The sequence below is a fragment of the Numida meleagris genome, chromosome Z (assembly GCF_002078875.1).
Source record: "Numida meleagris isolate 19003 breed g44 Domestic line chromosome Z, NumMel1.0, whole genome shotgun sequence".
Lineage (NCBI taxonomy): Eukaryota > Metazoa > Chordata > Aves > Galliformes > Numididae > Numida > Numida meleagris.
The window spans coordinates 61,964,696-61,978,073 of record NC_034438.1 but is presented as its reverse complement, the minus strand read 5'-3'; the positions used below and the strand labels follow the sequence as shown (position 1 = coordinate 61,978,073).

The window sequence follows — 13,378 nt, the reverse complement described above, 5'->3', positions numbered from 1 at the left end:
GCCCCACCTGGTGAGCTGCGTCTCATCTGGCACCAGCATGCCCCGTCTCTTGAAGGTGCATCCAAAGTCACAGAACTCCAAACTCTGAGTGTGATACCATCCATGCAGCCACTCATTTAACTGATTTATTCTCCTCCTACCCAGGTCCCAGTCACCAACTGGGATCAAGAAGAGCACTGCCTCCTACTATTACTCCCAGTCCCTTCAGCATCCTTGAAAGGGACATAAAGTCTCTTTTAATATTTTGTGATTTCCCGGTTGCAGAAATCAACAATAAAAAATCAACAATTAAAAATGCTGTTTAACTATGACAAAGATGTGAGTTATATGTATGAACTGGATCTACCAGTGTAAATCGGGTATTATTATAATTAAACATCAAAAAGATAAAATGCTATCAATATCTAGCAGAAAGATTTTCAATCTGACTAACCTTCCTCTTAAATGTATGTTTCTGCCTCCTGTTGCTATGGTAATTAACTAGATATACAAAGCATATAGATTATAACTAGTTCTTCAATCTGTCCAGAAATCCAGTGGCCATTTGCACAGTAGACACTGTCTACCTGCAGTTAATTGCATCTCTCATAGCTAATAATAACTGACAATATGCTGCTTGCTAGACTCCTTTAGGTTACTTTCATATGTTCTTTCATTTTAGAAATCAGCCTGTAAAATGCCATTTGACACCACAGTTGGCCTTGAGTTACCTACAGCATGCCATGTAATTTATAAATCACATGCGGAATATGGAATATTCCACATATTATATGTAATATACAAATCAGATTTGGAAAAAAAAAAGGTCAAATTTGGTTTAGAGCTCCTTAGCATTGGAGGCATAGTGAGCTACTGACCTCTAGTTGAGAAAAACAAGATAGCTATTGGCTCTTGTCCTATTTCTAAAATATAGTTTCTTCCTAATTTTTTGTTTGTGTCTTGAAGAGAACAGGAGAAGTATTCTTATTTTCCACAGATCTGATTCAAACTATTTAAAATGAATGAGAAAAACATCATTATTTGAAGAAACGTTTTTTTTCCCTTTAATTTTTTTCCCCAGTACCTTATAGTCTGCCTTCATAGAAGCTCAGCATAGCTGTGAACTCAAATGAAAGCGGTTGAAAAAACAGAAGCCAATCAGGAGCTGCAGGCACCTATTCTTGGAACATCGTTTCCATTAGGAACTGTGCAAAGAAAACTGAATACCACATTTTCTTCTGTTTGAAACAACTAATCTATTTGTTGCAGATTTATCAAAGATACAAGGTGCAGATAGTGCACTTGTGAATACAAGATACCAGTATTTTTTTTCTCTCTGTAAAACAATTTCACTAATGGAAAAAAGGCAGAAGTGAATAGCTTTAAGAATTCATTAAGATCAGCTAATGCGTTAAGATTTATCCTGTAAACTGACGAACAGTGGGTAGTTCAGGATTAACCTCTCAGTTTCAACATCAATGTGTGGTTTAAAGTCACAATATTCATCCACAAATCCTTACTGCAATCAGAAATAAATCTATAATTTCTGCACTTTAGATGCTTTGTCATTGTAAAATGATGCACTTGTTAGGACTTTAAAACAAATCATTTTTCTTTTATAGTCTCTTCCTTTCCTTGAGAGTTTCTGGAACTATCTTTCTCTTAAATTATTGGACAAAGATCACTAGGATGAGTAGATGACCTTTGGAAGTAATCAGAAATCTATTTATTCTGTTCTTCTCTTAAAAAAAAAAAAAATCACACAATCAATAGAATGATTTAGGGTAAATTATGAATAATTTATGCTTGCTGCTGCTGATAGTTGCTAGTATTTACCTTTCATCTCCTTTCTGTATCTTCAGGGGACAGAGGAAACCTTTAAAAGAGAGTTTCACTTTGCTGTGTAAACAGTATTTTCTAAAATGTTCTTCCATTCTAAGCCAAACCTCACATCTTTACACAAGCAAAGGAAATTGTTGTGGCTTTTGTGCAGAGATACTACTATTAGGGAGGACAAATGATGCTGTTTCTCTTCTTCTCTCTGTGGAATTGTTTTTTCTTTGGTTGTTTTCATTTTTCATTTGCATATTTGTGCCACTCTGCTGCAAACCATGGACAAAGGTGTGGGTCAGAGAGCACCCAGTATTACTGTTGTACACAATCTGAGGGCAAACCTCATGAGAGAACACTGTACTAAGGCACCCTGGGCTGGAGTGAAGACAGAGGGTTGTATGTAAAACTAAAAGTTTGTACTGAGCAATGTTCCAAGCCTGGAGACAAAGATAATTTGTATATTCTCAATAATGAAATAGATGATGGAAATTTATTAACTTGTTAAAAATGCAGAAGATTTTCCCATCTTGGAAAGCAGGATCAAAATTAAGAGTGGTCTTGACAAATTGGAGAAATCCATGTCGGATCCATGTTGCAATTTAATAATGGTATGTACAAAGCCAAACCTTAGGAATTCATAACCAATGTCAGAAGTACAATGTGGGGAATGATGGAGTTGGCAGTAATTCTGCGCTAAAGATTGCACAAATTAACATGGATTGTAAATATATCTGAGGGAATAACAACACACTGCTCCAAGAAAAGGAAAAAAATATATGGGGATTATAACAAGACTATCTCCTGTAAAACAAATTACATAATATTTCTGCTCAGTATTAGTGAATATCAGCTGAAACACTACAAGTTTGGGAAACCAACTTCTGGAAGAAGTGGTCCAAGCAGGATCCAAAAGAATGATGTGAAGCTGAGAAAACATACTGTATGAGGAAAGACTCAAAGACTGAAAGAATGAAGATTATTTTTCCCGCAGAATAAGCTGCAAAGTACTGTTAGCATACGTCAACAAAAACAAACTGAGGACAACACAGTACTATTGCAGTAAGAGGAAAAAAACCAACCTTTCTACCTTTATGGATATTTAAGCCCTGGGGTAGACTGCTTATACTGCAAAATTTTCATCACTGGCTATTTCTATGAACATATTAGATAATACTCTGTTGAAGAATGGTTTACAATATAAGCATGGTATCTTTGATAAGGTGAAGGACAGGTAAATGGATTTAATTATTGCCTTGTCTTTTTAAGCTAGCGGTTTTTAACCCTCATACAAATAATGAAGAACTATTTGCACCTACTCCTAAGATGGCAATAAAGGTTCCTGGGTTTGCTGAATCCCATTTTCTGTTCAGAAGACCTCAAAGGGATGGGAAGGAGAGCAGTCCCTTCATAGGTCAAGAGGTATCATGTGATCAGTCGAGATCTTTTCCAGTCCTACCTTCCATGAGGTTATGCCAAGCTCACTGACAGCTAGCATTTTGAAAGTCAGACTTTGGGTAACTTCTTCTATCTAGAAGAAATTTAAAATAGTGAAAATGCTTTTGTTAATGTTTGTGGTTCAAAAGACTGAAGTCTAGACTTTTGCCTACTGATCTTGTTTATTTTGTACAAATTTAAATTCAGAAGATACAATTTCTAATTTTGAGCTAAGTGTATTTGATCACATTCTGCCTTTATTTGCTCTTGATTTGTTAAAGAATAAGATGCATCTATTTTATTCTTAGGGATGTAAATTAATACGGGATGGGAGATGTTTTAATAAGACAATGATTAAGAGTTTTCCACTGTTCCTAGAGGACTATGCATGTAGCAATTAGCAATCCACCTGATTATGAAAGTGAAAAGAATTTAATTGCCTTGGCAAATGTTATAAACAAGTGTAGTCCGTAACAATGCTGTTAAATAAGATTCTTCTAGATTTCCTTGTGGCTGCTACTGTGTTTCTCTCTGGAGACTGGTTGTGTGTTTTCATTTTCAATAAAATGAATGCAACAGTTCACTATCCAAAGTTTGGGTTGGAGAAGACATTTCTTTCACAGCAGATTCTTCACTTCCACTTTTAAATGCCAGAGATTTAAAACGGGATGTGTATGAAGTGCTGAAGTGCCTATCTGTCATTTAAGTTGAATGTATTTACAGTATGTCTTCAAAAGGTGAGTTGTTTCTTTCCGATTTTTATCTGACAACCAATTATACTAGACACTTCCATAATCATAGGTGTCAGGACCCTCTCAGGTGGATGGCTGAAATAACAGTTTTCCCACTACAAAAACCCTTAGAATTTGATGGGAAAAAATCTCTTTGCAGGATTGAACAACAGTGAAATGCGACTTGGCTCTTTCAGTTGACAGTATCATCTTTTGATAACAATCTTTTTACAAATATAACATTTCTACATATGGATATGCAGTTATGTATATACTTAATCCAGTGCTGTAGGATACCTTCCATATTAAATGAGTGTTCATTTCATACTCACAGACTCATAGAATGACTTAGCTTGGAAGGGACCTCAAAGGTAATCTAGTTCCAACTGCCTGCTGTGAACAGAGTGACCACCCACCAGATCAGGTTACAACAGAGCCCCATCCAACCTTGTCCCGAGTGCCCCCAGAGATGGGGCACCCACAGCTTCTCTGGGCAGCTGTGCCCCACCCTCTGAATAAAAAATTTCTTCCTAACACCTAAACTAAACCTCCGCTCTTTTGGTTTTAAGCCGCTCCCCCTTGTTCTATCACTATCAAACTGCGTAAAAAATCAGTCCCCCTCCTGCTCATAAGCTCTCTTCAAGTTCTGGAAGGCCACACTGAGATCTCCTTGGAGCCTTCTCCTGGCTGAACAATCCCAGCTCCCTCAACCTTTTTTCGCAGGAGAGGTGCTCCAGCACTTCCATCATCTGTGTGGCTCTTCTCTGGATCTTGCTCCAACAGCTCTGCATCATTTCCATGTGAGGTGGCCCAGGTTTGGACACAGTAAGGGGGCCTTACTGTGAAAGGCTTCTCAGATGGGGCCTTACAAGGGCAGAAATGTGATCAATCACTTAAAACTGACAAAAGTTAAGAGATGCTGTGGTCTAAGTCATCAATAGTGCTGCCTGTACTCATGCAACATGTATCAATAGTTATCAAAAGCCTTCTCATTACCTCAAAAAATGGATAGAATCAACCTTTATGAACGGTATTCTCTTTTTTTTAAGATGAAGAATTATCATTTATTCTAAGAAAAATAAATAAAAATGGGAACATTTACGAACTTGAATATAGATGCTAAAATCATCAGATTTGGGATATACATGTCAGGCATATCAGTGCCATCTGGTATTTTTTGTAATATAACTTCTGTCTCAATCAGACATAATCCCACTAAAATATTTAATAAATAATGCACATTTTGCCAACTTTCTTAATGTTTCCCTTAAGCAATGCATTTGCATTCAGGTCTTTGCAGTATAAAAATGTTATACAGTATAAAGGAAATACATAATGAATAATACCCTAAATAACGAGTTAATTGCTTCTAGGTAAATCAATCATTAAATCTACACTTTCTTTACACCTCCCATTAAACATTTCCAAGGAAAGTTCTGAAACTTTTTATGGTTTGTATTCTCATAATAGTATAATAAAAATAATCTTTCCATTGGATATTGGAAGCCCTAGAGTGAATAATTTCCATTAAAAAAAAAAAATTAAAAATGGCTAGGTAATGAGGTAAATTAAAGATGTGCCTTACAGAAAATTACAGAAAATAGTGAATATTTACTAAATATGTACTGAGACACTGTTTGGAAATATACAAATAAACTGCTATTTATATACTTTCTCCTCTAGAGTTAAAGGAAGAAATAATTCCAATAAAGGAAGAATTGTAATGTTTTATGTCCCATATTTAACAACATTAAATCAAGAGCACTGCACTGAGAGGTATGATATTATTGCCCTGTGAATGTCATTGTTTTATATTACTCTTTTTTATTCACCTTCACTTTTATCTGTGGGACCCTATGCATAGCTACCCCATAAAACAAGCAGTATACAATAGGCTACAGGCTCCGAGCAATGGAATTACTACAGATATAGTCTTCTCTATAGGCAACTGAAGTATCAGTTTTCTCTTTGTTTTACCTTATCCTTCTTTTGTTTTTCATCCTGGTATATGATCCAGTGTTCCCCATCGTTACTGTAAGCAAGCTTGTAGGACCCGACAAACTGGACATGACCAAAATCTTTAGCTCCTTGAGTAATTATGCCAGTGACTTTTGTACGGACAAGTAGATCAACCTAAACAAAACACAAAAGAGGAGAACAAATGTAATTAGAACAGCTTCTGCTTGCAGTCTGACTTCATACCACACAAAATCAAAAGCTGCTGATGAGCTGGCACAGTTTGCAACAACTTCTCCAAGCTACAGGTCCATGTAATGTGCTAACTCAATTCACTTCTTTCTTGCACATTAATCATTGCTTTTACCCCCTCATGGTACAACAGGACTGATCTCACACCATTTTTTCATTGTGCTGCCCACCTTCCCAGCAAACCAGCAGTTCTCCTTGCAAACCATCTGCAGCTAAAAAGTGTTCCCATGTGCTCCTAATAATCTGAATAGAGTATGTCAGAGGTTGATTCTTCAGCTCCTTTCCATTTGCTCTGCAGTGACAGAGATTGTGCTTTATTAAGTCTTTTAGAACAGTTGCTATCACACTTTTCCTATTGAACTTTTCCACTCACTTTAAGACCTTTATGTCTTTTTCTACCTCTCAAACTCTAGCTTTTTCATTCACTAACCTTTTGGAGCTGTTCATTTTATAAGCTTAGCTAAAGATTTAAAAAATGCAAGGCAGGACTCTTAATGCCTAATAAAACCTTTCAAGTGGCTTTCACATGGGTCAGCACATTTGTAATCAGTTTTTTTGGACAAGAATTCAACACTGAACGTAACAGATTCGGGCCACATGCCTTGGCTTAAAGTGATCAAGGGACAGAATACAATAACAGAAGAAAATTGACCTAATAACACATTTTTAGAGGAAGAATGGAGGAACTGCATTCCCTACATTTTCATCCGACATTTTCTGGAAAAAGGAAGGCATTTGATCCTGTGTCCTCCAGTAATGCATTAAACCAGTAAAAAAACATCATCAACAACAACAACACAACAAAAGTAGATTTATTTCAGACAATAAATAGCTGTGAAGCAGTCAGCATTTTTGATATTGTCTGTTAAATCAAGCAGGAGAGACTAATAGCAAAAATATCCTGGTAAAAATGAGAGAAGTGCTGAACTCTATAAAAAGACAAGGAATATGTTTTTGCAACAAAAAAATTTAAAAAAGAAGGTGAAAGAATAAAGAATCTCTGACTGATCAAATGCTGAAGACCCAGTTTTGCAATTTTGTGAAGCTGAGGTCATCTGAAAAGGCCAGATTTTGAATGGAAATGTGGGGCAAGGAAGAAGAAAGCTTTGAAAGTGTAAGAAATTAATAATGGGAAAAGAAGAAAAAGGAAATGAGCATCAGAAGTCATCAAACCCAAGCCAATGCTTTTACATGATGGGCACTATACTACACCCTATAAAGACGAAAAGGCAGAAATGTGTAAAGACATGTTTTTAAGAAATGAAGAAAAATGCCTGTTAGGAGCAACCACGCAAGGAAGACTGAATACATCCGCCCCAATACTTGATGACAAGTAGCAGATAATGAGTAGCAAATCCTTTTCAGAAGAGGAATAATAATAAAAAAAAAAATCAGTATCGAGATACCATAACAGCTAGTGGAAAACGGCATTGTCCACAGATGATCTTAGAATTTTGCTTCTATCAGAACAAAAGTATTTATCCTCATCCAATTGAAGCAATATTGCTCAGAGAAGCACCCTGGAACCTGAGGGAAGTACCCCTGGGGGGAGAAACTCCTTTGGTTTTCTCTTTGTTCAGTGGAGAGAGGGAAGGACTGAACCAAGAGCAGCTCTTGTGGACTGCGTGAAACAACAAATTTATTCCATAAGAAGTGCAGGAGACTGGTTTCCACAGCCTGAGTGGACCACTGGGAGCTGGACATTGCTAGTTAGTTTTTTTATGAATTAATAAACACTGAGTCTTCAGATCTTAATTCCAAATATTTTTCAGAGCCCAGATGATTAGACCTGCTTTTCACAAAGGCTGATCTGGTAAAGAATCATTAATTGGTCCATGCTTCCATGCAGCACTTGAAATAAACTGGGCCAAAGTAAACTGTATGAGTTTCAATAGGGCCAAGTGTTGGGTCCTGCACTTCAGTCACAACAACCCCAGGCAACCCTACAGGCTTGGGGAGGAGTGGCTGGAAAGCTGCCTGACGGAAAGGGACCTTGGTGTGCTGATGGACAGTCAGCTGAATATGAGCCAGCAGTGTGTCCAGGTGGCCAAGAAGGCCAATGGCATCCTGGTTCGTATCAGGAATGGTGTGGTGAGCAGGACTAGGGAAGTCATCCTGCCCCTGTACTGGGCACTGGTGAGGCCCCACCCTGAGTACTGCGTTCAGTTTTGGGCACCTCAGTACAGAAAGGACACTGAGGTGCTGGAGCAGGTCCAAAGAAGGGCAGCAAGGCTTGTGAAGGGCTTCGAGAATATGCCCTATGAGGAGAGACTAAAGGAACTGGGGCTGTTTAGTCTGGGGAAGAGGAGACTGAGGGGAGACCTCACTGCCCTCTTCAAATACCTGAAAGGTGATTGCAGTGAGAGCAGGGTTGGTCTCTTCTCACTGGTGACAGGTGATAGGACAAAGGGAAATGGCCTCAAGTTGCACCAGTGGAGGTTTAGGTTGGATATCAGGAAAAACTTCTTTCAGAAAGGGTTGTTAAGCACTGGAACAGGCTCCCCAGGGTGGTGGTTGAGTTAGCATCCCTGAATGTGTTTAAAAACCGTTTGGATGTGGTGCTCAGGGACAAGATTTAGCAGTGGGTTGTTAGAGTAGCATGGTTAGGTTGCAGTTGGACTTGATGATCTTGAAGGTCCTTTCCAACCTAAGAAATTCTATGATTCATGATTCTAAACATTTCAGAGTCAACTTTAAATTCTGTTTATAAATAATTTTTACCTTAACATTTTTGAAGTGTAACCTCTTCTATGCGGCAAATGTTTCTTATACTAAAAGTTAATCTCCCTCCTGCTAACTTGATATTTCCATAAAAACGCTTATTTTAAAAATGTCAAAAGTAATCTAAAAGGATTTCACAAATATTTAACATGGCCATGACGTTCAGAGTACTTCTCATTGAAATTCAGAACAGCAAGAAAAAGTCCTATTAAGATTCAGGGGATTTCAAAGGTGAAATCACAATATATCTTTATTATCACCCAGATCCGGGGTTAATAAAAATGTGCTGGCAACAATTGTTTTGCTCTTATGGGACATATCCAGTGGCCTTGTAGTTTTGTTCAGAAAAATGATGTGGGAAGCTGGAAGGTAATTTGGCACATGTTCAGTCTTTTTTATGAAAGACTTACATAGCACTATGTAGACATGTTTCTGTGTGCACATGCTTGTGCATGTTTATTATATGTAAAAAAAGAAAAAAGTAAAGCTTAATAGACAAGATCTGTTCTAAGTCTAGGTCTTGAGAATACAAATAATATAAACTGCTGGAGATGGAGAGAAGGAAGAAAAGGATGTTCTATTATCTTTTTTCTTACTTTAGTATTGTATTTAATTACTTCTTCATAAGCCAGTAAGAAGCCTTCATGAAGGGTGGTTTTAACTTACCACCCAAAAAACTGCTTTTATTCTGCTGCTTTATTATCTTCTGCAAAGGGTTAAAACACTCTTGCTTTTCAAACTTCCTACTGAAAGTAATTAGGAGCAAAAAGGTGAGAAGAACTTACTCAAATTTCTAAGCAAAACATCCACATTAAAATACCTTAACAGTAAGTCATAACTTCTCGTCAGGATGCAGAATACATTTATTCAGTTAGTGCAGATTGCAAGTAACAGGCAATCAAACGAATTGCCAGGGAGAGAAGCTGAATTAACACACAGCCACTATGTGCTCTTCAAAGCTGAATGTGATTAACCAGATTAGGATGTGATTTTGACTTTAGTGCAGCAGTATTTAGATTGAGGTAGAGGCAATTAGACTGCAACTGATAGGATCATTAGCTTGTTACATGAAGAACCATGGTTTACAGTTTAATGTACATTTCTACAAGCAGCTGATCAAAAAGCAGTTTAACAACTTATGTCTGGAAGAACTCTCATGAGCTGCAGCAGTCTCCTTTGTAAATATCTGTTTCCCACTTTTGCTTCAGACACGGAAGACGACTCAATGTGATTTGCAGAATTTAAGAAAAATGTAAAGATAAAGCCACCTGAATATGAAACATTTTTTAGTGAATCGCTGCATTGATATGCAGCATGAACTGTGTGGCACTGTGAAGTTCAACACAGAGTGACTAGGACTTACACTATAAGTAGGTCTGCTTGATCGGGAGAAAACAGTCACATAAGTGCTCTGTCCTTGCTGTCAGCTGAAAAAACCCTAGACTTTCCTCACCTGTCTGTGCAGATGTGTGGAATTTTCATACAACTATCTTTGCAACTGAACTCCTTGAGAACTGCAACTATAGATGCAGATACCTTCAACCTGCAGAAAACCTGCAAGTACTGCAGTTTTCTGAACATCCTTTCCTCTCTCCTCTGTTCTGAACATCCCCCTTTCTTCTATATACTTGGTAGGAACACATCAATATCCAAGTATTTGCTACAAGAGCACATCCATGATAAACCATGTGAGTATAGGACTCAGGAGAGAAAGTAGATAGCTCTCATGAAATATCTGGAAGATGGGCAAGCATACAGATTAAGGAATCTCTCCTGGAATAGAAACACACACTGCAACTCTGGCTTACAAGAAGACAAGTCTCAAGAAGACTCAAGATGCAGAAGCATCCAGCACTTCAGACATTAACGTGAGAGATGGATCAATGTGGCAGTACAAAGCAACCTGCTCAAGGTGGCCCTACCTGAGCAGGTTTGGACAAGATGACCTCTAACATCAACTGTCTTGTGATGGTGATACCCAGTAAACCCATCCAGATGGATCAAAGCAATCAAGACTGGGAAATCAATAGGCACAGGTAGGCTGTGTTTATAATGACAAGCTGCAACTGATATTGAGACCAAGACCTACACAGTGTGTGCTACAAGGGATTTTACTTCCAGCTAGCCCGGACCAACTTTTGAAGCATGTCTTTTGGCTTAATTTCATTTGAAAAGAATCCATTTCACGCTCTGTGAAGATACGCCATCCTATGAACCAAAGCATGAAAAGCAGAGACAGTCTTAAAAAAAAAAAAGATACATTCCTCATCTACACTGCAATATTAGAGGAGAAGAAAGAATCCACAGAATTCAGGGGACAGCAGGTCCTAGTAAGCAACGAAGATAACGGTGAGGTGGCTCAGCTGACCTTCAACTGTGCATGTTGCCATTTCAGTACATACAGTCTCAGCTTCAATTTGGAGATTCAGAATAGTGAGCTGGAACTGAAAATTAATGGAGTACCGAGAGTTAAGGTACTGGTTAGTTAACAATGCATGTTTTTTAAAACTTATTTTAGAAGTTCATTTTAGTCTGCTCCTTTTAAAGATACTGCATTCCTGCTCCTAGTTTAGCTAGCCCTGTGCCCATATTTTTGGTAATTTTTAGAGTTTTTCCTTCAGGTTTTCTTTCATTTACCCCTGTGGGCTGTTTTCCTATCAGTTGATGCCAGATAACACAGATGAAATTCTGAGTATTCCGACTCATCAAACAAAAGAGTCACTTGGAGTAGAAGTATCAGGGATTGAAAAAGAAAAAAAACACATATGAAAAAAAAAAACACATAAAAAAGCATATGAGAAATGTAGGAGAAACACTGGCAAGGTGGTGGTACTACCTACCCTTAAAAGACTTCTACATGGCATCCACTTCATTAAAGTGGAGATCTACCGCATATGCTTGCACTGTGTCAAGCTCTCAGATACTTGGGACTGTTCAAGGTAATGTTAGGCATTCATGATTAGCACCTGAATCTTACCAAGACAGTTTAATGCCCTCAGGTTGTTCTGTGCAGATTTCTCACTCTCTGTTCAAGACCTCGATTTTCATATTTTTTACAGGGGAAACTGGCACATGCAGATAGTTGCAATTTGCACCCAAGCCTGAGAAAAGGAATTACAGGCTTGCAGTGACTACAGTATTAAGTCAGCATGGCCACTCTCCTTATCTTATTGCATTGGACTGGGGCATTCAGTATTCTCATCCATGCCCAGTCACTGGAGATAAAAGGAAAATTGATGATGGTACAGAACCTGCTGCAGATGTGCAACATCTATATGTGATTAACAATGTTTCTTGCTTGTAATCTATGAAGCTCTGTTTTCCAAAGGTTCAAATTTAAAATAACAACCCTAAACTACAATCCATCATGCCTAATAGCATGTAAACACTCCAAAGGAAAAGACAACAACAACAACAAAAAAACAAACTGCCAAGATTACAATCACAGATTCGTAACTAGCAGTATTCTCAGTAAAAGCATCTAAATATACACTAGTAAGTTAAATATTTATAATTTAATCTGAGAAAAATTACAGTAAGAAAATCAGTTATGAGACAAAAAGAAGTGCTCTAGCAGAAGCCATAATAATTTGATAGGAAGGAGCATTTCAAAAGCATTTCAGGCTTTTGTTCAATACATATCTAAAAAGGACTTTTATACTTCCAAAATAAAATAAAATAAAATGCATTCACATTTAACTGGGGCCATAATACTGGGGATATATTTAAAAATTAAAAATACTTATGTATCTACGTGGAGATAAGTTGTTTTCAGATGAAATATGATTAAAGAATGCCATTCTTTTTCTTCCTACAAAAGTAGTTTGTTTTGCTTGTTTATTTCTCAAATTAAGCTTAGACTTCAACGTTATTTTAAAATCGTATCACTATATTTTTAGCAGCTGTAGTCCTGTAGGCTAAGATAATAAATACAACTATTATTTTCTTATTTACTCTTATTTGTGTCTTCTTAAAGAGCATATTTCCTCTGAATTGCTTTACAGCTGCAGCAACTACATGTAAGAAACAATATATGAGAGAATACCATGTACCTTCAGCTCTCCTCAGTACAATTTAAAAGCTAGCTACTGCAGTATGAGGCCTGTTGCTTGAAATCTTCATGGACTGTCAGAAACACATTTTGCGACATTATTCTGAAATTTGGATGTATGAAACACACACACAAGCTTGCAGGTAACTTCATTTCTATCTGCAGCTCCTTAAGTAGAAGTTACTTCTTAAAGAGTACAGATTGTGTGAATCCTTCATTAACATATTTACTTACTTAGTAATCATTATAATATAAGTATTATGGGGAAAAGGGAAAAAACATCTGAATTGCTATACAATTTTTCAGCATTTAAAGAACACTTTCAGATAGATAATCTTTATATGATCCATTGCATAGCTCATTGAAGAGCAGCATCTATTTCTTACAGAGAAGCCTACTATAACCACACTTTCCTAAACCA

The 13,378-nt window shown here is 37.3% G+C and overlaps 1 protein-coding gene across 10 annotated transcripts in view; it reads right to left on the bottom strand.

The window, feature by feature from the left end:
* EDIL3 (EGF like repeats and discoidin domains 3) overlaps positions 1–13,378 on the bottom strand; it is a 273,821-nt gene that overhangs the window by 13,069 nt on the left and 247,374 nt on the right. For 6 of the 10 annotated variants that reach the window (XM_021380111.1, XM_021380104.1, XM_021380102.1 and 3 more), the window contains 3 exons: positions 5,955–6,110; positions 4,689–4,841; positions 3,269–3,340 (listed from right to left, as the gene is read on the bottom strand). In XM_021380111.1, coding sequence (XP_021235786.1) covers positions 3,269–3,340; positions 4,689–4,841; positions 5,955–6,110 — 381 coding nt within the window. The remainder of the gene's footprint in view (positions 1–3,268; positions 3,341–4,688; positions 4,842–5,954; positions 6,111–13,378) is intronic. The other 4 variants (XM_021380108.1, XM_021380109.1, XM_021380103.1 and 1 more) reach the window with 3 other exon arrangements.